The sequence below is a fragment of the Nerophis ophidion genome, linkage group LG16 (genome assembly GCF_033978795.1).
Source record: "Nerophis ophidion isolate RoL-2023_Sa linkage group LG16, RoL_Noph_v1.0, whole genome shotgun sequence".
In the NCBI taxonomy this organism is placed as follows: domain Eukaryota; kingdom Metazoa; phylum Chordata; class Actinopteri; order Syngnathiformes; family Syngnathidae; genus Nerophis; species Nerophis ophidion.
In genome coordinates, this window is record NC_084626.1 from 14,050,799 (window position 1) to 14,077,496 (window position 26,698).

General features: G+C 40.9%; 2 protein-coding genes across 14 annotated transcripts in view; one reads left to right on the forward strand and one right to left on the reverse strand.

The window, feature by feature from the left end:
* Positions 1–125: 125 nt before the first annotated feature.
* LOC133534974 (PPARGC1 and ESRR induced regulator, muscle 1) lies at positions 126–17,197 on the forward strand. 8 transcript variants are annotated; one of them, XR_009802114.1, is made up of 7 exons: positions 226–258; positions 552–648; positions 2,947–6,499; positions 6,568–6,669; positions 6,745–6,828; positions 8,405–8,557; positions 15,829–17,197. XR_009802114.1 is itself a non-coding variant. In XM_061874346.1 (6 exons), exons 3-5 carry the CDS (start codon positions 2,968–2,970, stop codon positions 6,801–6,803), a joined length of 3,693 nt encoding a protein of 1,230 aa, XP_061730330.1. In that variant the 5' UTR covers positions 226–258; positions 552–648; positions 2,947–2,967; the 3' UTR covers positions 6,804–6,828; positions 10,146–11,199. The 8 variants fall into 8 exon arrangements, 6 of the variants coding, with proteins under 6 accessions (XP_061730328.1, XP_061730327.1, XP_061730330.1 ...); XR_009802113.1 differs by lacking the exon at positions 8,405–8,557 and adding an exon at positions 14,764–15,069; XM_061874346.1 differs by lacking the exons at positions 8,405–8,557; positions 15,829–17,197 and adding an exon at positions 10,146–11,199.
* A 1,715-nt stretch (positions 17,198–18,912) lies between these two features.
* Positions 18,913–26,698, reverse strand: part of rereb (arginine-glutamic acid dipeptide (RE) repeats b) — a 31,500-nt gene continuing 23,714 nt past the window's right edge. For 3 of the 6 annotated variants that reach the window (XM_061874356.1, XM_061874355.1, XM_061874357.1), the window contains exons 13-17: positions 25,764–25,956; positions 24,929–25,658; positions 24,726–24,866; positions 19,859–20,033; positions 18,913–19,787 (exon numbers count right to left, since the gene is read on the reverse strand). In XM_061874356.1, the coding sequence (XP_061730340.1) occupies positions 19,754–19,787; positions 19,859–20,033; positions 24,726–24,866; positions 24,929–25,658; positions 25,764–25,956 (1,273 nt within the window). In that variant the 3' untranslated portion in view covers positions 18,913–19,753. The remainder of the gene's footprint in view (positions 19,788–19,858; positions 20,034–24,725; positions 24,867–24,928; positions 25,659–25,763; positions 25,957–26,698) is intronic. The other 3 variants (XM_061874360.1, XM_061874358.1, XM_061874359.1) reach the window with 1 other exon arrangement.

The following is a 26,698-nucleotide window of genomic DNA, read 5'->3' on the forward strand; positions in this document are numbered from 1 at the left end:
TTAGTTGACAACCGGTGAAATGTTTTGGCTCATAGTGTCAAGAAATAATTATTTTAGCTGCTGAATATCAGATTATAAGTTATTTTGTTGTGGGGAGAGGGCCTAAAATGTCACACCTCTGGTCACCGAGAGAAGGACAAGTTCCCAGCCGCCGCATGTGACCGACCGCACTGTTCTATTTATAAAGGAGTCGCTTGCAGGGCGCCAGGCGGACATATGGAAGGTTGAAGAGACAACAACACAGGAGGCTTCAGCCGGGTACGTTTGTCCTTGTGTCCTTACAGGTATGATGTAAAATCGTCACTTATGTGTGCCTAAATACTAGAAAACATGACTAATACAGCCAGCGCTGTATACACCATCTTTGTGTTCACATATGACTTTATTTTCTTAACTGATATTGTGTGTCTTCTTACCAGTCTTCACGTCTACAAGCATGTTTGTGAATTACTAGTGTAGTGGTTTACTACAGGGGGATTCTCTAAAATATTTACACAATACTAAATACACTTACATTATATAATGATCATACCGTTTGCATGTTCTCCCAGGGACTGCGTGGGTTCCCTCCGGGTACTCCGGCTTCCTCCTACCTCCAAAGACATGCACCTGGGGATAGGTTGATTGGCAACACTAAATTGCAATGAGGTGCGACTTGTCCAGGGTGTAAGCCGCCTTTCGACCTAGTGCAGCTGGGATAGGGTCCAGTACCCCCCGCCAGCCCCGAGAGGGACAAGCAGTAGAAAATGGATGCATGGAGTATTTAAAACATTCTGACTTTAAGACAATGCTGCTTATTTTTTTTTAATTAAAAGCAGTTCAAAGTGGTATCCATTTAGATATATTTGTAATATTTTATACTTAATGTTTTGTCTGTCTCGTGCAACTAAATACAGCAACCAAAATATTAGAAACAGCTTTCAGTATGCTTTAGTGATCCTCTATTATGACAGGGGCGTTGTGCTTTGTAAGGGACAACTTGAAGATAATAATAATAAAGTGCCAGTCAAACAACCTCTGTGTGACAGGAGCATTATGATTTTTTAGGACCTTATTTAAAAAAAGTACTAGTCAAAGATCCACTATATGACAGGAGTGCTATGCTGTTTTTGGGGACCAACTGCATAATGCTAGTCAAAGATCCTCTATAAATGTAGCACTGTTATTTTTAAAGGACCTTAATAATAATTTTTAAAAGTGCCAGTTAAAGACCCTCTGTTTTACAGGAGCATTATGATTGTCAAGGACCTTATTTTAAAAAAGTGTCAGTCAAAGATTCTCCTCGTAACAGGAGAGTAATTATTTTTGAAGAGCTACTCTGCCTTTTATGGCTGTAATTTAAAAAATGTATAGTTAAAAATATCCTGTCCTTGACAGGAACACTTTAATTTTTTTAAGGACACCCAAAAAGCTAGCTGACAGGGCGCTGTGCTGTTTGTAAAGGACATACCTCATACAACTTGCTGGTCAAAGATCCATAGCTTCCCTTTTTAAGGATACTGTATAAAAGCTAGTCAAAGATCCGCTATATTAGTGGTCCCCAACCTTTTTGTATCCGTGGACCGGTCAACGCTTAATAATTTTTTTTTTCTTTGTCATGAAAAAGGGACGTTTTTGTCATGAAAAAGGGATGTTTTTGTGGTTGGTGCACTAATTGTGAGTGCACATTGTGTTTTTTATGTTGATTTAATACAAAATAAAAAAAATAAATATATATATATATATTTTTTTTTTTCTCAATAAAAATTAATAAAAAATTATTCTGCGGCCCGGTGGTTGGGGACCACTGCTCTATATAACAGTTTTTAAATATGCTGTAATAATGCTAGGCAAAAATCCTCTATATTAGAGGAGCGCTATGATTTATTTAAGAGTACTGTAAAAAAGCTACTCAATTATTCTCTATATCAGTGGTCCCCAACCACCGGGCCGCAGAAGAACTTTATATTAAAAAAAAAAAAAAATAAATAAATAATTTTTTTTTTTTTTTAATCAAATCAACATAAAAAACACAATATACACTTACAAATAGTGCACCAACCACAAAAAAAATCCCTTTTTCATGACCAAAACGTCCCTTTTTCATGACAAAAAAGAAAAAAAAAGGACACCCCTCCGGGCCGCGGGACAAATTATTAAGCGTTGACCGGTCCGCGGTGTCAGGCTTGGGCTGTGGATGTTTGTGCTTCCTCGATGCAAGGATGATGTGGGACGAGTCAGGCATGAATGTAAGTACATGGTTGTTTATTTAATAAACAAATAAACAAAAAGCGCTCACGATGGAGGAAGAAACTTGGCTAAACAGTACAAACGTGAAACAAAAACACCTGCTCGATTGCATGAAACGATGGACATAAACTAAAGGACTTTGCACAAAAACAATTGGCTATGAATAATAATAAACTATAAACAAAACTAGCACAAAGGCATAAATACAAAAAAAACTTACACGGCATGGAACGATGGACAAGGACATGAAGGAGGTGCAGCATGGGTAGGGTGCGTGCGCATGTGAGAGGATCCCAGGACGAAGACTAGAAAAAGAGTGACTTAAATAGCTATGATCATTAGTGAAAACAGGTGTGAGGCTGAGAACAGGGACGTGACAGGTGAAAACTAATGAGTTGACATGGAAACAAACAAAACCAGGAAGTGCAAAACGTGACTGAATGTCCAAAATCAAAAACATAACATGACAAAACAAAACATGATCCATGGGTGTGACACGCGGATACAAAAAGGTTGGGGACCACTGCTCTATTTCATGACAGGAGCTTGCTGCTGTTTTTTTTTAAAGTGCTAACTCAATGCTCAGTAATGTCTGCTATATGTCAAGAAAAATTCCAGTGATCTCCATTTAGCTCAGACACGTTCCAGACAGTCGGATCTTTGAAGGACAGAAGGCATCATAAACGCCTGCACACTGACCCTTGTGTTTGTCCCCAGGGAAGCAAATGATGTGTCAAGATGGACGACTTGGATCACAGCATGAACATTGCAGAGAAAGACTGGTTCAACTTCTACCAGGACAGCGAGGGGTGTTGTCTGCCTCAACCTCCGCTCGCCCAATTCGAGGGCGTCTCATTGTCGGCCTACCACAAAGATTCTCCGCAGAGTTTCCAAGAAGCTTCTGTGGCCTGCAACACTGGAGAAGAGAACTGTGAGGGTGCTGCAGGAGATACAGCTGAAGATGAGAAGGTCCTAATATGTGATGACTCAGCAATCACTCCCCACAAAAAAGAGGTGACAGTAGAAGACATCTCAGAGGAGACCAAAAAGTGCATCGTCACCCCACTGCAGGCTGTAGAGACAGACGTGGCTAGATCGCTGGTAACATACGTGAGATGCAAAGATCCTAGCAGAGTTCCTCCGAGACAGGAGAGGGAGCGTTGGTTTGTAACGGTCAATGACGGTCCGGTGTCTCGCCGGATCCGTGGAGCTCCAGTGCAAAAAAAAACAAAGACAAAAACAGCTCACAATGAGCAAAACAAGTGCAGAATCAAGAAGGAACCTGAAAAAACACCTGAAATTAAAACAGATAACAACATGAACACGCTGCCAAGTGAAAACACAAGTGAGACGAAGGAGACACAAACACTTTTTGATATTAATGAACAAAAACAGAGAAAAGGAAGCCTTCTGGAACTTACAGAACTGACTGATCATGGTATGCAAAACAACAAAGAAGGAACCTTCCTAAAACTTAGAGAAGGAACGCTGCATGATGATCCCAGCAAGCACAAAATAACTCTGGAAACCTTGCAACAAAACAACAGCAAAGGAACCCTGCATGATGATGACCTAATCCATAAGAACAGAGAAGAAACATTGCACCCAAATGATGTATTGCAAATAAACAGTGAAGGAACCCCGGATGAAGATATTACAATGCAAAGGAACATAGAAGGAACCCTGCATGAAGATGATTTATTGCAAAGGAACATAGAAGGAACCCTACATGAAGATGATATAATTCAAAGGAATGTAAAAGGAACCCTGCATGACGACAGTGTAATGCAAAAGAGCATAGAAAGATCCCTGCATGAAGATGATATAATGCAAATAAACAATGAAGGAACACTGCATGAAGTTGATATAATGCAAAGGAATGTAGAAGGAACCCTACATGTTGACAATATAATGCAAAAGAACATGGAAAGAACCCTCCATGAAGATGATATAATGCAAAGGAACATGGAAAGAACCCTCCATGAAGATGATATAATGCAAATGAACATAGAAGGAACCCTGCATGAATATGATATAATGCAAAGGAACATAGAAGGAACCCTGCATGAATATGATATAATGCAAAGGAACATAGAAGGAAACATGTATGATGACAATATAATGCAGAGAAACATAGAAGAAGGAACACTGCATGAACATGATAGAATGCAAAGGAACATAGAAGGAACCTTGCATGAAGATGATATATTGCATATAAACAATGAAGGAACTCTGGATGAAGATAATATAATGCAAAGGAACATTGAAAGAACCCTGCATGAAGATGATATAACGCAGAGGAACATAGAAGGAACCCTGCATGAACATGACATAATGCAAAGGAACATAGGAGGAACCCTGCAAAAATATGTTATATTGCAAATAAACAATGATGGAAACCTGCATGAAGATAAGATCATGCAAAAGAACATTGGAAGAACCTTGCATGAAGATGATTTAATGCAAAAGAACATAGAAGGAACCCTGCATGAAGATGATATAACACAGAGGAACATAGAAGGAACCATGTATGAAGTTTATATAACGCAGAGGAAGATAGAAGGAAACCTGCATGAAGATGATATAATGCAAAGGAACGTAGAAGGAACCCTGCAAAATGACACTATAATGCAAAAGAACATAGAAAGATCACTGCATGAAGATGATACAATGCAAAGGATCGGAGAAGGAACCCTGCAAGATGACACTATAATGCAAAACAATATTAAAAGAACCCTGCATGAAGATGATATAATGCAGAGGAACATAGAAGGAACCCTGCATGAAGATTATATAACGCAGAGGAAGATCGAAGGAACCCTGCATGAAGATGATGTAATGCAGAGGAACATTGAAGGAACCCAGCATGAACATGATATAATGCAAAGGAAGATCGATAAAACCTTGCATGAAAGCTTTCATTGGGAAAGGGCGGACTCTAATGATTTTTCAGACAGTGTTGAGTTCTTGTCTCTTCAAAGTTCTGGTTCTGAAAGCTATCTTTCTGCTGCTGAATCAGTGGATCAGGGTCTCCCTGAGGATTCCTTTAAAAACCAACAAATGGTTTGCTTATCATCATCATCATCATCATGCAGCTGTCAGCCAAATGAGGTCTGTAGTTCTGAAAACCTGCATGGCAGAGGAGCAGCCATTAGTTGTGGTGACCAGGTTTGTGTTGGATCCACTGCTCCAGGTGAGAGCTTCAGCAGCAGCAGCAGGGAACCTGAGCTTTCAGTGTGCTGTGGTTCTCCAGGTACTCAACCCCTTCCTGAAGTTATCATCACCCAGGTGGCAGACAGCCCTGAAGCTTACGCCCGAGCTGCAGGCCACAAGCAAAGCGTCTACGCCATCTCTGCCTTCTGGGAGGAAATGGAAAAACTAACCATCAACGACATCTTACATCTGAGGACGACAAGAAGTCCACCTCTCAGCGAAACCTCTGACGTACCGACACAAACCAGTTCTCTCGTGGACCCTGAAGAACATAATTTGACCCACGGAGGCCTTACTGATCTGTCCGATGCTAGCGACTCGGACTACTTCACGCAGGCCAGCGACTCCAAAGCGGATCGCTCAAGCTGGGATTTTTCTGTGTGTGATTTTGAAGAAGAATATTGGCAATTTTTGGGCACCAGCAGGAACACCAGTCCAGATCTGAGCTGTAAGACCCTAGAGGATGAGGAGGAGATGAGGAGTGAGGACTTAGCAGGACGAAAAGGGCCGCAGAGACGGATGACAAAAACCAAAAGTGTGCAAAACGTACAAGCTCTGAAAACTGAGGACTTATCTATGGAGGCTTTTCTACACAATGATGCCAAGTCTGAGACGGTTTCAGGAGACAAACTAGGATCCATGAGTACAGTTCTTCTTCACGGTGACACTCTAGAACCTCTCACAAGGGGAACCATGCATTGGGATCCCGAAGACACCTTTTTGGAACACAGTGACCTTGACATCCTATTCCTACTCCGTGAGTCCCACAAGTGGAAACCCATTCCAATCTTTTCCTGCTCCCATCCTACCGTCAGAGAACTCACCCTTCCTGAGTGGAGTGGTCCCTTCTTAAGCACCGACGCCATTCCACCGGCCCGAGTCTTGTCGCACGCTCTCCTCCGCCCTGGTGGACCGATCCCCTTCCATGACAAAGGCAGCATCTGGTGCAGGAGGTCTGGACAAAGAAAGCAAGGAAGCGTCCTCATGTCCACGTTGGAAGGAGTTTCCGCTCCCGCATGTGAGGAGCAGAGAGTTCTGGGAACAATCCAAACGCCAGGTAAGTGCGAGCACGTTTTTTTAGGCATGGATCTCAAAGATACTCAAGCAAAGCAACGTCGCCTCTAGTGCGACTCTTTCAGCAGTCCGACGTGTGTTTGGTCTGCATCGCCTTCGCCTCCTGGGTACTGACGTCCTCTGATCCAGATTCTGCGGACGCTTGGAAGACAGGTAGGAAACTTCGACCTAGTGGACCGCACCATCCCATGACATCCCTTTGGCTTTGGCTGATGTTGTCTTATGCAGCTCTGCTTGCAAACGTGAGTGCCCTTTCGGCGATCCAGTTCCTGCGGCAAAGAAAGTAAAGACCAGAAGACCATTTTCTTTCAGGTAAACTAAGGTCCATTCATAGACAACAACTATTCCGTATGTACAATTGTTGTAGATCAGGGGTGTCAAACTTGTTTTAACTGAGGGCCATATCACAGTTATGTTTGCCACTTCTAACAGTGAATGATATTATTACACAATTGCCTATGTATTTGATAATTTGTTTTTTTTTTGTGTACTAAAATGTAAAAATGTTTTGTAGATTTTACAGTAAAAAAACTGACAGGTTATACCATAAATGTTACCGTGTTTTTTCAGCATGTTACTGTTAATGGAAAAAACAGTACCACTGTTTTTCACAGTACAAAATTGGCAGCTCAGTTCATATCATTTTACAGTGTGTTTGTTTTTTTACTGTAAATATAAAAACTGCATTTTTACAGTATAATTCTGGCAATTTAGCTGCCAGATTTCACCGTAAAAACGACAACTGTAGATTTTACCGTGTACTAGTGTTGTCCCGATACCAATATGTTGGTACCGGTACCAAAATTATTTCAATACTTTTCTGTACTTTTCTAAATACAAAAAAAAATCATTATTGGCTTTGTTTTAACAAAAAAAATCATAAGGTACAATAAACATATGTTTTTTTATTGCAAGTTTGTCCTTAAATAAAATAGTGAACATACAAGATAACTTGTCTTTTGTTAGTAAGTAAACAAACAAAGGCTCCTAATTTAGCTGCTGACATATGCAGTAACATCCATCCATCAATCCATTTCTACCGCTTATTCCCTTTGGGGTCGCTGGTGCCTATCTCAGCTACAATCGGGCGGAAGGCGGCGTACACCCTGGACAAGTCGCCACCACATCACAGGGCCAACACAGATAGACAGACAACATTCACACTCACATTCACACACTAGGGCCAATTTAGTGTTGCCAAACAACCTATCCCCAGGTGCATCGTTTTGGAGGTGGGAGGAAGCTGGAGTACCCGGAGAGAACCCACGCATTCACAGGGAGAACATGCAAACTCCACACAGAAAGATCCTGAGCCCAGGATTGAACCCCAGACTACTCAGGACCTTCGTATTGTGAGGCAGACGCACTAACCTTTCTGGCAGTAACATATTGTGTCATTTCTCATTCTATTATTTTGTCAACATTATTAAAGGCCTACTGAAATGAGATTTTCTTATTTAAACGGGGATAGCAGGTCCATTCTATGTGTCATACTTGATCATTTCGCGATATTGCCATATTTTTGTTGAAAGGATTTAGTATAGAACATCGACAATAAAGTTCGCAACTTTTGGTCGCTAATAAAAAAGCCTTGCCTGTACCGGAAGTAGCAGACGATGTGCGCGTGACGTCACGGGTTGTTGGGCTCCTCACATCCTCACATTGTTTACAATCATAGCCACCAGCAGCAATAGCGATTCAGACCGAGAAAGCAACAATTTCCCCATTAATTTGAGCGAGAATGAAAGATTCGTGGATGAGGAAAGGTAGAGTGAAGCACTAGAAAAGAAAAAAAAAAGCCGACGGCAGTGGGAGCGATTCAGATGTTATTCGACACATTTACTAGGATAATTCTGGAAAATCCCTTATCTGCTTATTGTTTTACTAGTGTTTTAGTGAGATTATAAAGTCATACCTGAAAGTCGGAGGGCTGCGGTGACCGCCAGTGTCTCTGATGGAAGCCATATGGAGGAGCCAAGAAAGTCACAGCTGCCCTTTTGACAGCTGCTGCAGGAGGATGCCAACTCCGCTCAAGTCTCCGGTAAGACTTAATATCACAATTTTCTCATCCAAAAACTTGCTGGTTGACATGTGGTAGAGAAACATGTTCGCTTTACCGCTCTGTTCCGTATTAAAGCTTCACAACAAACAAAGAAACACCGGCTGTGTTTTGGTTGCTAAAGGCAGCTGCAATCCACCGCTTTCCACCAACAGAATTCTTCTTTATAGTCTCCATTATTAATTGGACAAATTGCAAAATATTCAGCAACACAGATGTCCAGAATACTGTGTAATTATGCAATTAAAGCAGACGACTTTTAGGCGTGAGTGGTGCTGGGCTAAAATGTCCGCTCCAACCAATAACGTCACAAGCACGCATCAACATAAGTGTCATCATTCCGCGATGTTTTCAACAGGATACCTCGCGGGAAATTTAAAATTGCAATTTAGTAAACTAAACCGGCCGTATTGGCATGTGTTGCAATGTTAATATTTCATCATTGATATATAAACTATCTGCCTGCGTGGTCGGTAGTAGTGGGCTTCAGTAGGTCTTTAAGGACAAGTGGTAGAAAATGTATTATTAATCTACTTGTTCATTTACTGTCAACATCTGCTCACTTTCTCCTTTAACATGTTCTAGCTACACTTCTGTAATAATCACTTATTCTTCTGTTGTTTGATACTTTACATTAGTTTTGGATGACTCCACAAATTTGGGTATCAATCCGATACCAAGTAGTTACAGGATCATACATTGGTCATATTCAAAGTTCTCATGTGTCCAGGGACATATTTCCTGAGTTTATAAACATAATATAAATTTGAAAAAAATGAAAGAAGATGTTGTGATGCTGAACCGGTACTTTTTAGAAGCAGTGTAGTACCGAATATGATTCATTGGTATCGCGGTACTATACTAATACCAGTATACCGTACAACCCTATTGTGTACTATTGTGAATAGCAAAACAGTACCACCATTTTTTTACAATAAAAAAAGGGCAGCTCAGTTGCCAGCATTTTGTGGTCAAAAAGCAGTGGAGCTAGTCAAAATAGTACACAATAGGGTTGTACGGTATACTGGTATTAGTACAGTACCGCGGGGGTACCTTCCGCCCGAATGCAGCTGAGATAGGCTCCAGCACCCCCCGCGACCCCAAAAGGGACAAGCAGTAGAAAATGCATGGATGGATGTTTTTTTCATGTACAGAAAAATGCTGTAAAACCACAGTAAATTTCATAAAGTCGCTGGAAAATCTATTTATTACATTTGACAATTTGATGAATAACTCGCTTTGAAATCATAAGTCAATCAGCTAAAACGTGTTTATATATAGTTTAACAAAACATTGTTTGAATACATGATCATATATTTGTTACAGTATATTATTTATGGTTAAAAATATGTGAGTGCATTGAGTACATGTGTTTTTTCTGTCAAAATGGAAAAAAACTAATACATTTAGTAAGAAAATAAAAAGTACTTTTAATGACGCATATCATTTCAAGGCTTTCGAGGGCCAAATAAAATGTGGCGGGCCAGATCTTGAATTTAACACCTAGCACATAGATAGAATAAGAAGAGATGTTTTTTTTCAATCAATCAATCAATGTTTATTTATATAGCCCTAAATCACAAATGTCTCAAAGGACTGTACAAAGCACTACGACTACGACATCCTCGGAAGAACCCACATAAGGGCAAGGAAAACTCACACCCAGTGGGACGCCAGTGACAATGATGAGTATGAGAAACCTTGGAGAGGACCTCAAATGTGGGCAACCCCCCCTCTAGGGGACTGAAAGCAATGGATGTCGAGCGGGTCTAACATGATACTGTGAAAGTTCAATCCATAGTGGCTCCAACACAGCCGCGGGAGTTCAGTTCAAAGCGGATCCAAGACTGCAGCGAGAGTCCCGTCCACAGGAAACCATACCAAGCGGAGGCGGATCAGCATCGTAGAAATGTCCCCAACCGATACACAGGCGAGCGGTCCATCCTGGGTCTCGACTCTGGACAGCCAGTACTTCATCCATGGTCATCGGACCGGACCCCCTCCACAAGGGAAGGGGGGACAGAGGAGAAAAAGAAAAGAAGCGGCAGATCAACTGGTCTTAAAAGGAGGTCTATTTAAAGGCTAGAGTATACAAATGAGTTTTAAGGTGAGACTTAAATGTTTCTACTGAGGTAGCATCTCAAACTGTTACCGGGAGGGCATTCCAGAGTACTGGAGCCCGAACGGAAAACGCTCTATAGCCCGCAGACGTTTTTTGGGCTCTGGGAATCACTAATAAGCTGGAGTCCTTTGAACGCAGATTTATTGCTGGGACATATGGTACAATACAATCGGCAAGATAGGATGGAGCTAGACCGTGTAGTATTTTATACGTAAGTAGTAAAACCTTTTTAAAAGATGCTTGGTTGTTAGAGCGACATATCATGGGAAGAAACTAAGGTCAGTCTGCGTTTTTAACACAGCTCCATCCACTTATGAGGTTAAATGTAGACCATTAATTGTTAGCTGCAGTTAAGCTCAGCTTGGACAGTTCTCTATGGCCAGTTTCTGCAGGGTGGCTTCTTCCGAGATGGAATGACACGGTGGAGGCCTGAAAGTATAAATGTAATTTTGACAAATAAAAGTGTTTGACTGTGATTATCTTTGAAATGGAACACTCAAAACAGTAATGTATGGTCATTGATTGATTGATACCTGTATTAGTAGATTGCACAGTTCAGTACATATTCCGTACAATTGACTACTAAATGGTAACACCCGAATAAGTTTTTCAACTTTTTTAAGTCGGGGTCCACCTTAATCAATTCATGGTACAAATATATACTATCAGCATAATACAGACATCACACAGGTCAATCATCACAGTATATACATTGAATTATTTACATTATTTACAATCCGCGGGGTGGGATGAGGAGCTTTGGTTGATATCAGTACTTCAGTCATCAACAATTGCATCAACAGAGAAATGTGCACATTGAAACAGTGTAGGTCAGGGGTGCCCATTACGTCGATCGCGAGCTACCAGTCGACCGCGGGGGGTGTGTCTGTCGATCTCCAGCCAGGCTTTTAAAAAAAATAGACCTAAAAATTAGTGATCATCAATCTTCACCAAGACGTCACTTAAATGACATTCATGGTACCGGAGGGTCTTGTGAGATGACGCTGGCTACGGCAAGATCATTATTATTAAAAATGACCGAAAGGAAGGAGAGAAACACTTTTTATTTCAACAGACTCTCGCGCCGTACCTTCCGTCAAAACTCTAAAGGCCGACTGCACATTTCCTATCTTCACAATAAAAGCCCTGCTTCATGCTGCCTGCGCTAACTAAATACAGAGTCTCGGAAAACTGGCGTGCACAAGCGATCCCTCAGAAAGCTGGCGTGCACATCACTTGTGCACGCCAGCTTTCCAAGACTCTTATTTTGTTAGCGCAGGCAGCATGAAGCAGTGCTTTTATTGTGAAGATAGGAAATGTGCAGTCGGCCTTTAGAGCTTTGACGGAAGGGACGGCGCGAAAGTCTGTTAAAATAAAAAGTGTTTCTCGCCTTCCTCTCTGTCATTTTTTCATAATAATGAACCGGCAGCAGCCAGCGTCACCTCACAAGACCCTCGGGTGCCGTGAATGTCAATCAAGCAAGCCACGGAATTTGCCGCCAATGTTTTTCTTGTAAAGTGTATGGAAGCTGGATGAATTAGATGCCAAAAACCAACCACTTTCATGTGGTATTGTACAGAAAGGACAACTTTTTTTCTCCTCCATTTGAAAATGTGGGCGTTATCATCATTACTGTCTGATTCCAATCAATGCAAGTCATCAGAATCAGGTAATACACCAATTTATATTCTTGTCTTCGTGAAAGAAAGACATCCATGTGTTACACATGCTTGTGTTATCATTTAACACATTTAACTTGTCTACAAAAATGTCTCTTTCATAAATAAATAAATATAAATGATATATATAAATGAGGTAGATCCCCTCGAGTTGGTCAATTGAAAAGTAGCTCGCCTGCAGAAAAAGTGTGGGCACCCCTGGTGTAGGTCTTATTTAGTAGGATATGTACAGCAAGCAGAGAACATAGTGAGTTCAGATAGCATAAGAACAAGTACAGTATATACATTAGAAGTACATTTGATTATTTACATTAGGTTGTTTATAATCCGGGGAGATGGGATGTGAATGGAGGAGGATATTAGTAAAGAGTTGAAGTTACCTGGAGGTGTTGTTTTAGAGCGGTTTTGAAGGAATATAGAGATGCACTTACTTTTACACCTGTTGGGAGTGCATTCCACATTGATGTGGCATAGAAAGAGAATGAGTTAAGACCTTTGTTGGATCGGAATCTGGGTTTAACGTGGTTTGTGGAGCTCCCCCTGGTGTTGTGGTTATGGCGGTCAAGGAAGTAGTTTGACATGTACTTCGGTATCAGGGAGGTGTAGCGGATTTTATAGACTAGGCTCAGTGCAAGTTGTTTGACTCTGTCCTACACCCTGAGCCAGCCCACTATAAAAGTAGATTGTGAATGTACAAAATATATCAATTATGCGATTTTTTGATGAAAAACATTTACCATACTTTTTGGGCTACAGATCACACCGATTTTGCAAAAGTTTATTTAAACACCTTATTTATTTCCAAATGGTCCCTGTCACATGGCAGTAAAACGACTGATCAAACAAAACAGAAGTCATCATCATGGACCCACTAGCTGCAGTCGCCAGCTCTCCAATCAGCTAAACAGATTTAATAATTTTAATAATAATAATAATACATTTAATTCATTAACACCTGTAGCAAGTCTTGTACCTGCGTCTTCTGGATCACTGACTTCCGCACACTTCACTCAGTGGTCTTTACAACTTTTAATATTTACACAACAATCAATTAGGCTATGCAGCCCCTCTTGCAAGTCCCTTTTCGAGTCCTTCTGGGTTCTGGCTTTTCAGCACGCTCCCCTCAGTGTCGTCCGTCCTCCCGATCACGGTCTCTCGCGCTGCTAATAAAGGAACAGGTGATTAGATAACTCGTTCCAGCTGAGATTATCCACTCACCTGTCAGCTGCTTCATGACCGATTTCTGCACACACCCCGTCCGCAGGGAACGCGCTTACCACGCCCCCTGCCACAACACATTTCAAAAAAACCAAGGACACTTAACAATATACAAATAAAATTAAGGACGAAAGGATACAATCAACATGGAACAAACAAATAAAGAGCAGTGGAACTCACGAAATAACTCATTTTAGCTCAGGGCCGGACTATTAAAATAATGGCATTAAAACTAAAAAATAAAGACAACTTCAGATTTTTTTATCCGTCCAACTTTGGCCAAAAATATTACAATAAAAATATAGAAAAAAATATGTGCAGTGGTAAAGTTTAGATCCATGAAGGAAAGAAGAAAGTGAATGAATGTTTATAACTGAATACATTTAAATATGCATAAAAATGTGTTTTATTTTGTTTTTGATTTTTTAATGAATTAAGTAAAGTTTATGAAGACCTTTTTCCAAAACACAATATAGAATGTGAGATATAACAGGATAATGCATACATTTGTTTTCAAAACGGTTACAAAAAAGGGGGACCCCAAAAATGGATTGTAGGGCCCCATTTATTATGACTTGATGGGGTCCCTGGAACCCCATTTTGAAAATTCCTGGCATCAACACTGATGGAGTACTGGTGCTTGCAAAACAGCAGCAGGCGGCTGTGGCCTGCGGGCCGGTTCTAATACTAATCAAATACCATCCACAGACTTTCCATGCGGCCCCTGAGCTAAAATGTGTTTGACACCCCTGTTCTACACTGTTCTTTAAGTGTTTGTTTGATAGATAATTAATTTGCCGGCCAAATATATAGAGAAAGATATTGCAGTCAATTCTTTGCCTGACCGGGAGCCAATAAAGTTTTAACAGGATAGATATGACGTGATGGAATATAATAACTGACGAAAAGTGAATTTCCATATAATTATACTGTGCTAAAATAAACAGACTCAATTAATAATTAATACATTTCCTAACTAAATTGTCAATAAAATGCAAGTGCAAATTAAAATATAACTTCTCTATGACTTTAGCTCCAGACTTCTTCTGTTTGTTTGAGATAGTCGTTACTGCCACAAGGGGTGGGAAAGTGTATTACAACTGAGGACCGCTGCGGCACATACTGTACGGACCACAGCTGAGAAACATATATTTTTTGTCATCCTTCAGAGTTAAAGTCCCAACGATAGTCACACACACACTAGGTGTGGTGAAATCATCCTCTGCATTTGACCCATTCCCATGTTAACCTCCTGGGAGGTGAGGGGAGCAGTGAGGTGCAGTGGTGGCCGCGCTTGGGAATAATTTTGGTGATTTAACCCCCAATTCCAACCCTTGATGCTGAGTGCCAAGCAGGGAGGCAATGGGTCATATTTTTATTGTTTTTGGTATGACTCGGCCGACCTTCCGAGGCCACTGAGCTGGTTCAATGGGGTGTTTGCGGCCCAACGATAGACCCCGGTCTTTTGGAAAATGGTAAGTTGGGTTATACTTGTATAACACTTTTTACCTTCAAGGTATTCAAAGCGCTTTGACACTATTTCCAAATTCATTCATTCACACACATATTCACACACTGATGGCGGGAGCTGCCATGCAAGGCCCTAACAACCGAGCCACGCCGAGAAACACTGTCCGAATGGAAACACGACGCTGGAGCTGTGTTTGAAAAAAAAGAGACACAGTGTATTTCCAAGAAGGGCTACTATTCACTACTTTTTACACCTACACTATGAATCTACACTTCTCCAACACAATAGATGCCATACACCCCATGAAACAATGCAACAATAAATTACATACAGAAGACACAAACATTAGCAACACTGGCATTGCTGTGTTAGGAACACTGCTAACAATTAGCTTACATTTTAACATCATGCTAGGATAGCTTATTCACTGAAAAAAACAAAACAATCAAACTTACAACTCCCATATGTGAGGAGCTAACTGTGTGTAGCTAACTGACTTATACATACATACACACACACACATACAGTGGGTATGGAAAGTATTCAGACCCCCTTATATTTTTTACTCTTTGTTAAAGTGCAGCCATGTGCTAAAATCATTTAAGTTCATTTTGTTCCTTTTAATGTACACACAGCACCCCATATTGACAGAAAAACATAGAATTGTAGACATTTTTACAAATTTATTAAAAAGAAAAACTGAAATATCACATGGACATAAGTATTCAGACCCTTTGCTGTGACACTTCTTTATTTACCTCAGGTACTGTCCATTTCTTCTGATCATCCATGAGATGGTTCTACACCTTCATTGGAGTCCAGTTGTGTTTAATTCTAATGATTGGACTTGATTAAGGAAGCCACACACCTGTCTATATAAGACCTTACAGCTCACAGTGCATGTCAGAGCAGATGAGAATCATGAGGTCGAAGGAACTGCCTGAAGAGCTCAGAGACAGAATTGTGGCAAGGCACAGATCTGGCCATGGATACAAAAAGAAAATTCTGCTGCACTTAAAGTTCCCAAGAGCACAGTGGCCTCCATAATCCTTAAACAGAAGACGTATGGGATGACAAGAACTCTTCCAAGAGCTGGCCGTCCAACCAAACTGAGCAATCGGGGGAGAAGAGCCTTGGTGAGAGAGGTAAAGAAGAGCCCAATGATCACAGTGGCTGAACTCCAGAGATGCAGTGAGGAGATGGGAGAAAGTTCAAGAAAGTCAACCATCACTGCAGCCCTCCACCAGTCAGGGCTTTATGGCAGAGTGGCCCGACGGAAGCCTCTCCTCAGAGTAAGACACATGAAAGCCCGCATAGAATTAGCCAAAAAACACATGAAGGACTCCCAGACTATGATAAATAAGATTCTCTGGTCTGATGAGACAAAGATAGAACTTTTTGGCCTTAATTCTAAGCGGTATGTGTGGAGAAAACCAGGCACCGCTCATCACCTGCCCAACACCATGCCTACAGTCAAGTGTGGTGGTGGGAGCATCATGCTGTGGGGGTGTTTTGCAGCTGCAGGGACAGGACGACTGCTTGCAATTGAAGGGAAGATGAATGCTGCCAAGTACAGAGATATCCTGGACGAAAACCTTTTCCAGAGTGCTATGGACCTCAGACTGGGCCGACGGTTCACCTTCCAACAAGACAATGACCCTAAGCACACAGCTAAAATGACGAAGGAGTGGCTTCGGAACAACTCTGTGACTGTTCTTGAATGGCCTGTGAGTATTCTTCTTCCTCCAAACACGACGAGTTGAGTTTATACCAAAATGGATACATGGATGATACAGCAGAGGATTGGGAGAATGCCATGTGGTCAGATGAAACCAAAATAGAACTTTTTGGTATAAACTCAACTCGTCGTGTTTGGAGGAAGACGAATACTGAGTTGCATCCCAAGAACACCAGACCTACTGTGAAGCATGGGGGTGGAAACATCATGCTTTGGGACTGTTTTTCTGCTAAGGGGACAGGACGATTGATCCGTGTTAAGGAAAGAATGAATGGGGCCATGTATTGTGAGATTTTGAGCCAAAACCTCCTTCCAGCAGTGAGAGCTTTGAATGGTTGACCAAAGACTTATTTTCCACCATAATTTACAAATAAATTCTTTGAAATTTCTACAATGTGTATTCCTGGATTTTTTTTCCCACATTCTGTCTCTCACAGTTGAAGTGTACCTATGATGAAAATTACAGACCTCTGTCATCATTTTAAGTGGGAGAACTTGCACAATCGGTGGCTGACTAAATACTTTTTTGCCCCACTGTATATATATATATATATATATATATATATATATATATATATATATATGCTGTATATATATATATCCATCCATCCATTTTCTACCGCTTATTCCTTTTTGGGGTCGCGGGGGGCGCTGGCGCCTATCTCAGCTACAATTGGGCGGAAGGCGGGGTACACCCTGGACAAGTCGCCACCTCATCACAGGGCCAACACAGATAGACAGACAACATTCACACTCACATTCACACACTAGGGCCAATTTAGTGTTGCCAATCAACCTATCCCCAGGTGCATGTCTTTGGAAGTGGGAGGAAGCCGGAGTACCCGGAGGGAACCCACGCATTCACGGGGAGGACATGCAAACTCCACACAGAAAGTTTCCGAGCCTGGATTTGAACCCAGGACTGCAGGAACTTCATATTGTGAGGCAGACACACTAACCCCTCTCCCACCGTGAATATATATGTACTGGTTCTAAATTATATATATATATATATATATATATATATATATATATGTATGTAGGTGTGGGAAAAATCACAAGACTACTTCATCTCTACAGAACTGTTTCATGAGGGAACCCCTCATGAAACAGTTCTGTAGAGATGAAGTAGTCTTGTGATTTTTCCCACACCTACATATTGCGCTCTACCACGGTATCGAGCACTATTCTCTGGATAATCCCATCAAGATATATATATATATATATATATATATATCCACTCTACCAACCGGTAGGTAGAGTGGCCGTGCCAGCAACTTGAGGGTTCCAGGTTCGATCCCAGCTTCTCCCATCCTAGTCACTGCCGTTGTGTCCTTGGGCAAGACACTATACCCACCTGCTCCCAGTGCCACCCACACTGGTTTAAATGTAACTTAGATATTGGTTTTCACTATGTAAAGCACTTTGAGTCACTAGAGAAAAAACGCTATATAAATATAATTCACTTCACATATATATATATATATTTATTTATATATGTATAAATATATATTTATAAACAGTACACATTCTCATTCAATGTGTTATCTTTATTTTCATGACTATTTACATTGTAGATTGTCACTGAAGGCCTCAAAACTATGAATAAACACATGTGGAGTTACGTACTTAACACAAGGTGAAATAACTGAAAACATGTTTTATATTCTAGTTTCTTCAAAATAGCCACCCTTTGCTCTGATTACTCTGTTGCACACTCTTAGCATTCTCTCGATGGGCTTCAAGAGGTAGTCACCTGAAAGGGTTTTTACTTCACAGGTGTCATAATTTAATCTACAATAGTCATTAAAATAAAGAAAATGTATTGAAATGAGGTGTATCCAATCTTTTGGCCTGTACTGTGTAATGATATATATATATATATATATATATATATATATATATGAAATATATATTCCTTCATGACATCATTAAGCAACTTCAAAATAAAGTGTTCTGAACTTTTTTGCTCAAAAGTGACGGATGTGATACGTCTGGTGCTCATAAACAGAAACATTATAGATTGAAGATCATTAAAAAGATAAATGAACTTTAAGGCAAAAGTTGACACAACTAGTATACACGCAAAATAACTTGGTGCAAGGAAAGCAAGGTGTCACTGCGATATATTTATTGAAATAAATATGCAATGGATACATTTTATATGAGGTCACATAAATATCAAATTTCAAGGCAGTGAGTTGTTTTTTTCACAATATCAAATTAAAATATTCAGTTTGTCTCCAATATTCTTCTTCTGTATCAAACCACAAAATCTTCCTGTGGGGACAGATGACGATCTAATGAATAATTACCATATTATATCATGATATAGTGGTACAATATAAGGTATCCTGTTTAACCAAGGATTACATCTACTGCTAAGAGTACTCATTCATATAGAATATGGTCAACATGTAATATTTACAGGCTCAAAAGGGAGTGAATAAAGCTTAGTTCATACTGTGAAAAGATATCTTGATATATAAAAGTTTAGGATTTACACAAATATTTAGCAGAGTTAGAGAGTAAAGCCAACCTCTACTATTCTTTTTAAAGTCTAAACACGACGTGATGCCACTTGCTACTCTAGTTTGAGTCATGCGAGGTCGTTAACACTAATTCAAACAGCGGTTTAAAAGTCATTCTGTACAAGAAAATCATTTATACACAATCATATATATTTAAGGTCTTGCCAAAGTCTGCTTCCGGATTATAAGAGTTGCATTTTAGCAAAGTTAATATGAAACTGTTAAACAGCAAGTAGGTTAAAGTCCATTACTTTGAAATCTCACACAGATGCGTGAGATTGGTCATAAAAGTAGAAAGTGAACATCTTGGCCAGACTTAAGCAGTCCTATTAAGTGCTGAAGGAGGAATGCACAAATATGTTGTAAAATATATCAAAACAAAGATGAAGAGTACTTCACTCGCTGTGAAGTACAGGTTCTCACGACGGCTTGTCGCCTTCTTTTTTCAGACGGCTGTTAGAGACAAAATAAAAACATTATTTACTGGATTCTCAGGATGCAAACCTCATAATCTAAACCCTCACCTGTAGTAATCTTCCTGACTGGGCAGTGGGCCTCCATGCAGGTGATGCCCATGCAGCCACTGCTGCTCCATGGCCATTCTCTGCAGCTCTGCAGACTGAGCGTGCATGGCCTGCAGCTGGTGTGCGGCTGACATCTGAGGGATCGGACCCTGCAGCTCCCGAGGGTACGCAGCACCTACGACCAGCAAAAATAATTTGTTGTATTTTGCGCTTCTCCAAGGTAACAATGGTCTGTGATAAACAATTGTTAAAATTATACAGATGGTATGGAACTGGTACAATTGAGGCAAAATGGAGGGCACCGCTAGCTGCACCCAGCAGAGGCTCTATTAATATTGCAGTTTACAAAATGTACATCAGATCAGAAAGGACTCAGAAATGTTTATCTCTTTCGCTCACACTCGGCCAATCGTACAGTGCATCTCAAGCCAATATGTGCTAACATTACTTGGATGGCAACATGTTGCCCCAAAACCTGTTTGTACCTTTCAGCATTAATGGTGCCTTCACAGATGTGTAAGTTACCCATGCCTTGGGCACTAATACACCCCCATACCATCACAGATGCTGGCTTTTGAACTTTGCGCCTAGAACAATCCGGATGGTTCTTTTCCTCTTTCCTTTGGAGGACAAGACATCCACAGTTTCAGACCATAGAACACTTTTCCACTTTGAATCAGCCTATGATGAGCTTGGGCCCAGTGAAGTCGTCAGCGTTTCTGGGTGTTGTTGATAAATAGCTTTCACTTTGCATAGTACAATTTTAACTTGCACTTACAGATTGAGCAACGCACTGTAGTTACTGACAGTGGTTTTCTGAAGTGTTCCTGAGCCCATGTAGTGATATCCGTTACACACTGATGTCCGTTTTTGATGCATTACCGCCTGAGGGATCCAAGGACACGTGCCCTGCCGCTTATGTGCAGCGATTTCTCCAGATTCTCTGAACCTTTTGATGATATTACAGACCTTAGTTGGTGAAATCCCTAAATTCCTTGCAATAGCTCGTTGAGAAATATTTTTCTTAAACTGTTTGACAATTTTCTCACGCATTTGTTCACAAAGTGGTGACGCTCGCCCCATCCTTGTTTGTGAATGACTGAGCACTTAATGGAAGCTGCTTTTATACCCAATCATGGCACCCACCTGTTCCCAATTAGCTTGTTCACCTCAAAATAAGTGTTTGATGAGCATTCTTCATCTTTCTCAGTATTTTTTTTTCACTTCTGCCAGTTTTTTAAACATGTTGCAGGCATTTAACGCCAACTGAGCTAATATTTAAAAAAAGTAAATTTTTCCAGTAGGAATGTTAAGTATCTTGTCTTTGCACTCTATTCAATTGAATATAGGTTGAAAAGGATTTGCAAATCATTGTATTCTGTTTTTATTTACCATTTACACAACGTGCCAACTTAACTTTTTTGGGGTTTGTACGTGAGAATAATTACTGTTTTTGGACATTTCATCAAAATCTGTTCAGAACTTTTTGAGTTATGTTGCTAACACACAGACAAACAAACCCTGGTGAAAACATAACCTCTTTAGCAGAGGTAAGAAAGTTTTCATTTTACAAAGCAAAGCGCATCGCTTTCGTCTTGAGCATTACTAAGGCAACACAGCAAGCCGGTTACTTTGCAGCGAATCCATCCTTCCATTTAACACCACTTGTCTCTCTCTATGTCATGGGTGTCAAATTCTGGCCCGCGGGCCAATTTTGGCCCGCCGTGTAATTTCACCCTTGAGGCAATATCAAATTAACATTAGAGCTGGCCCGCCGCTGTAACACCGCATTCACCACTAACACTCTTACTTGCCAACCCTCTCGATTTTCCCGGGAGACTCCCAAAGTTCAGTGCCCCTCCCGAATTTCATCCCGGACAACAATATTTGGGGTGGGCTTTAAAGGCACTGCCTTTGGCGTTCTCTACAACCTGTCTCCACGTCCACTTTTCCTCTATAGAAACAGCGTGCCGGCCCAGTCACATAATATATGCGGCTTATACACACACACAAATGAATGCAAAGCATACTTGGTCAACAGCCATACAGGTCACACTGAGGGTGGCCGTATAAATAACTTTAACACTGTTACAAATATGCGCCACACTGTGAACCCAAACCAAACAAGAATGACACATTTCGGGAGAACATCCGCACCGTAACACAACATAAACACAACAGAACCAATACCCAGAACGCCTTGCAGCACTAACTCTTCTGGGACGCTACAATATACACCCCCGCTATCACCAAACCCCGCCCACCTCAACCCCACCGCCGAAAAGAGGCATTCCATTTTTATTTAAATTTTATTTGATATGCCATTGATATTTTTTAATTATTATTATTATTTGAAGCTCGATTTTGCATGTCACTATAAAGTTATGTAAGCCTTGCTTGTTCAATATTCAATGCAAAACTTGTTTGGGTCCATATTAAAAGGTTAATTTGTTCAACCTCGGCCCGCGGCTTTGTTCGGTTTTAAATTTTGGCCCACTCTGTATTTGAGTTTGACACCCCTGCTCTATGTAGAGTGTCTGTCCAGCTGTGCTCAGGTGGCAGGCAATATACACCCTGGACAAATTGCCAACTAATAAAATGTCACCCAGAAAATATATTTGATGCCAGCAAAGCCAAACATCAGTTTTTGAGGTATTTACATCAAAAGTTAAATTTTTTGTTAACTTTAGAAACAGCATTTTCCAGACTGATATAAACATGTTCACTGTGGAAGTCACTGCTTGTCAGAAAGTAAAAATTGAAAGACACTTAAGTGAACATTATTATTTTACACTGGATGGTTTACATTGTCACTTTAAAGAGAGTCAACCGTAAGTTTTTTTTATTTTTTCTTGAAACAGTGGATGTTCCTGCACAATTATTTGCAAATAAAAACACACGTTTGTAGTAATAAATAAAATTAGAACATTTTAGCATTATGTTTGTTCAATTACGATAAGTGTGATTATCCTAAACATTTCTGCCAATAAAAACACATGTTTGCAGTAATAAATATGATTAGAACATTTTAGCATTATGGTTGTTCAATTACGATAAGTGTGATTATCCTAAACATTTCTGCCACTTCATTTTACACATTATGGCATTTTTGAGTCTTTATTGTTTTTACATATAGCACAATAATATTATACCATTGCCGTAATGCTGTGATATTATCGACCCGTGAGATTTTGATACCGTTACATCCCTTATGTGGGCTCAAGTTTGGCACGCCACAATTTTATGCACACGTACACGCGCAATGTAGCCTATTCATAGGATGACTGTAATGCTGTGCTGTACAAAGTACGGCGCGAGGGGCATTTTCGGTCAGCAGGTCGTTTTTGTTTTGCCCTCTGCCTATTGTAGAAATTAATGAGATATACAATTATTTATTACACTAATTTGCTTTATTACAAACAAAAAGGCTCAAAATAATCAAAACGTGAAATCCCATGCTCGCTCAAACGCCACTACGATGGTGTGCGTGATAAAGACGTGTCTTTTAATTAATGTGCTAAGTTTGCGCGATACAAAAATATCAAGTGATATAAACTCTGCTGACATTAGAGCTTTTGATACTATCGTCATACTGTGATAATGCATGTTGATGACACATTTGAGATACAAATATCGATTGTTACAATTAGGGATGTAACTATATCAAAATCTCACGGAATGTTATCATCAAGGTATTAAGGCCACCATACAATATTATTGCGGTATGTCCCCCCCCCCCAAAAAAAGAATTAAAAACACCAAAGTGTCTAAAATAAAGTGACAAGAATGTTTAGGATAAAACACATTTACTATAATTGAACAAAATCATTAAGCTAAAATGTTTTAATCATATTTATGACTACAAACACATATTTTAAGTGCCAAGAATGGTGCAGGAACATTCAGTGTGTCGCTTTCTGAGAAGCAGTGTTCTCGACAGCGGACACTTTTTTCTATCAGTTTGGAGATTACAGTTTCTCACAAAAGTTAAGTTACTTTCTAACTTTTAATAATATAAATACTTCACAAATTGACTTTTAGCTTGGCTGGCTTCATATTTTCCGGGTGACGGTAACTTATCAAGTACAGTGGCTTCGATGTGCAGCAGGTGATTAGCCTCGGCACGGCGCGCTTTGACCCAGTCCATTTTGGCTTCGTCATAGAGAATATGTTTTCACCAGGGTTTGTTTGTCTGTTAGCAACATAACTCAAACAGTTATTAGGGTTTCAAAAAAAACCTCTTATCTATTAAAAAAAGAGACATATTTCACTTGCTGCTTTCTCTTCTTTCCACACCCTCCACATTGTGGTCCCGCACTGTGCAGGGGATTCTGGGAGATGCAGTTTATTTTCAGACCTGCCAAAGCAAACGTGTCAGAAAAAAACTACACTCCCCAAGTTTTGTTTGATACAGTCACGCGTCACGGCATTGCTGATATGATTTTGTTACATCCCTAACGATACCAAGTTTAATATTAGTATATGGTCAATATTACAGTGGTTAGATCGATATTTTATGCAAAAACCAAATAATTTAAATCAGACCCAATAATACAAAATATGCAATTGATATTGTTACACCCCCATCCTGTGTTTTTGTCTGATTATAATCATTACAAAAAAATTAAATAATTCAATAATTTTAAAAATCAGTATCAGTATTGGTATGACCAACACTGCCCTTTAACTACTTCCTCTCTATATTGCGGCAGTTTTCTTGCAAGTAATTAATGATGGCACATCTTGCACAATAGAACTAATCATGGCAACTTAAAACAATCCACAAAGTCAGGGAAATTAATACAAGGAAAAAATCACAGTACAACTGATATAGTGTGACTATGTAAATTAAATGCCCATAACATACCAAACAAAGGGTGACGCAGTATCTCGTGGTCATGAGGAAGATCAGCGAGCAAAGGGTTTGGGATGGGGCCTCCAGGAAAAGGGAAACGGGCCAGACGCGGTCCAGGTGCCAATGGGTCCACCAGAGGATGAGGACTTGAACCTGTGGGAAGAAAGGAAATAAGACCATCTGATTCCAGACTTCTCAAAAATGAATAACCTCACCCTGACTAAGGGGGTCTTGTTGGTGGAGGTGGAGGTGAGAGTGGATGTGCGAGTGTTGGTGATGATGTGGCGTCACATTGAGCATCTGCAGCCTGCTGGCGGGGTCCTGGGCCACAGAGGCCATCCTCTCTGCGTGGAGCCTCTCCGCAGTTAGGCGCTCGGCGTAGCTCAGTTCCGGACGCAGCTGAGCCCCGGCCAACATCATCCTCTCTCGCTCCAGATGGTTGAGCCCGGGGTGAAAGGACGCAAAGTGATGGTGAGGTCCGGGTATGTGGGGCAAAGCCAGGGCCCCGTGCCTGGCGAAGTGCTCCATGGGGTTGGCGGACGGGTGTAAGGTTTCCATGTCAGGAGGCTTGACCTCAAAGCCAGGCTTCATCCTCTCGCGAAGCTCTCTCTCGCGGAGGTTCCTCAGCTCCCGCTCTCTTAAGCTGGGCTCTGCGCTGTACAGCCCGGGCATGTGGTAGGCCAACAGGGGGTCCCCGGGACTCAAGGACACATAAAACGGGTGGTTGCGGTTGGTGGGCGACATGACATGCGGTCGGGCGTATTCACTCAGCGTGCGCAGGGCTGGAGTGTCGGGGCCGATGTAGGGGGGCACAGCTGCAACGGTGGTGGGTGGCTGCTCAAACACGGGGCATCCGTGAGCTGCCATCTGAGCCTCACTCATGCGGCTGTCGTGGGAGGAACTGGAGGCTCTCTGTAAACAAAATGGATAAAGGACACAATAGAGCTTTTATACGGTTAAAATTCTACCATCAAAGCTAACACGCATTCAACACACTATTGTGAAAAATACTAATAATCAGAGGCCTTTACGAAAGACTGTTTCACTTACTGCGTTTCTGTCTGCCTCTCGCTCTCGATCCTTCTCCCGTTCACGCTCTTGCCGAGCGCAAAGTTCGGCCTCTCTCCGAGATTTCTCTATGGCCTCCTCCCTTTTCTTGGCCAGCTTTGAGGAGGAGAGCGGCGTGAAGAACAGATCAGTCCGAGCACAGGAGTTGTAGCCGCGATCCAGATGCTTAATGAACCTGAAATAAATGGGAGGCTTGTGTTTATATTAGGCTTTCCTGATGTTCAAGAAAACTGTGTCTTAATGGAATTTTTTTGCTCCTTTTGGCATGTATAATTCACAGGACAATTAGATAGACAGTCCCCTTGCAATTTACGAGCAATTAATTCCATGCTAGCTGCATAAAAGTAATTTATGTGAACAGTGACACTGGCATAGCTCGGTTGGTAGAGCAGCGGTGCCAGCAACTTGAGGGTTGCAGGTTCAATCCCCGATTCTGCCATCCTAACCACTGCCGTTGTGTCCTTGGGTCAGACACTCTACCCACCAGCTCCCAGTGCCACCCACACTGGTTTAAAAGTGTAACTTAGATATTGGGTTTCACTATGTAAAGCATTTTGAGTCACTAGAGAAAAGCGCTATATAGATATAATTCACTTCACTTCACTACTAAAGGCCCTAAATAAATAAATAAATTCTTCTAATGCAATGTTTCCTCACCATTGGGCAGGGGCCCAGTGTTGGGTCACAAGTGCCCTCTAAAGGCCGCCAAAACATACGTTTCTCAGCTGTTGTATGTGCCGTAGCGGTACTCAGTAATAGACTTTTCCACCACTTGTGGAAGTAATGACAAGCTCAAACAGACAAGTCTAAAGCTAATGTCATAATGAAGTTTTTTTAAGCGCAAAAAATATGGCTAACGTGGTGAAGCTATATTCTCATTTGCACTTTCATTTTATTTACAGTTAAGTTAAGAAACA

Bases quoted from the DNA above. Each gene is read 5' to 3' on its own strand.
- LOC133534974 (XM_061874344.1), top strand. From the start codon at position 2,968: ATGGACGACTTGGATCACAGCATGAACATTGCAGAGAAAGACTGGTTC. The intron at 6,500-6,567 runs GTAAGTGCGAGC...CGTCGCCTCTAG, and splicing joins GGGAACAATCCAAACGCCAG to TGCGACTCTTTCAGCAGTCC. The intron at 6,670-6,744 runs GTAGGAAACTTC...TGTCTTATGCAG, and splicing joins TGCGGACGCTTGGAAGACAG to CTCTGCTTGCAAACGTGAGT.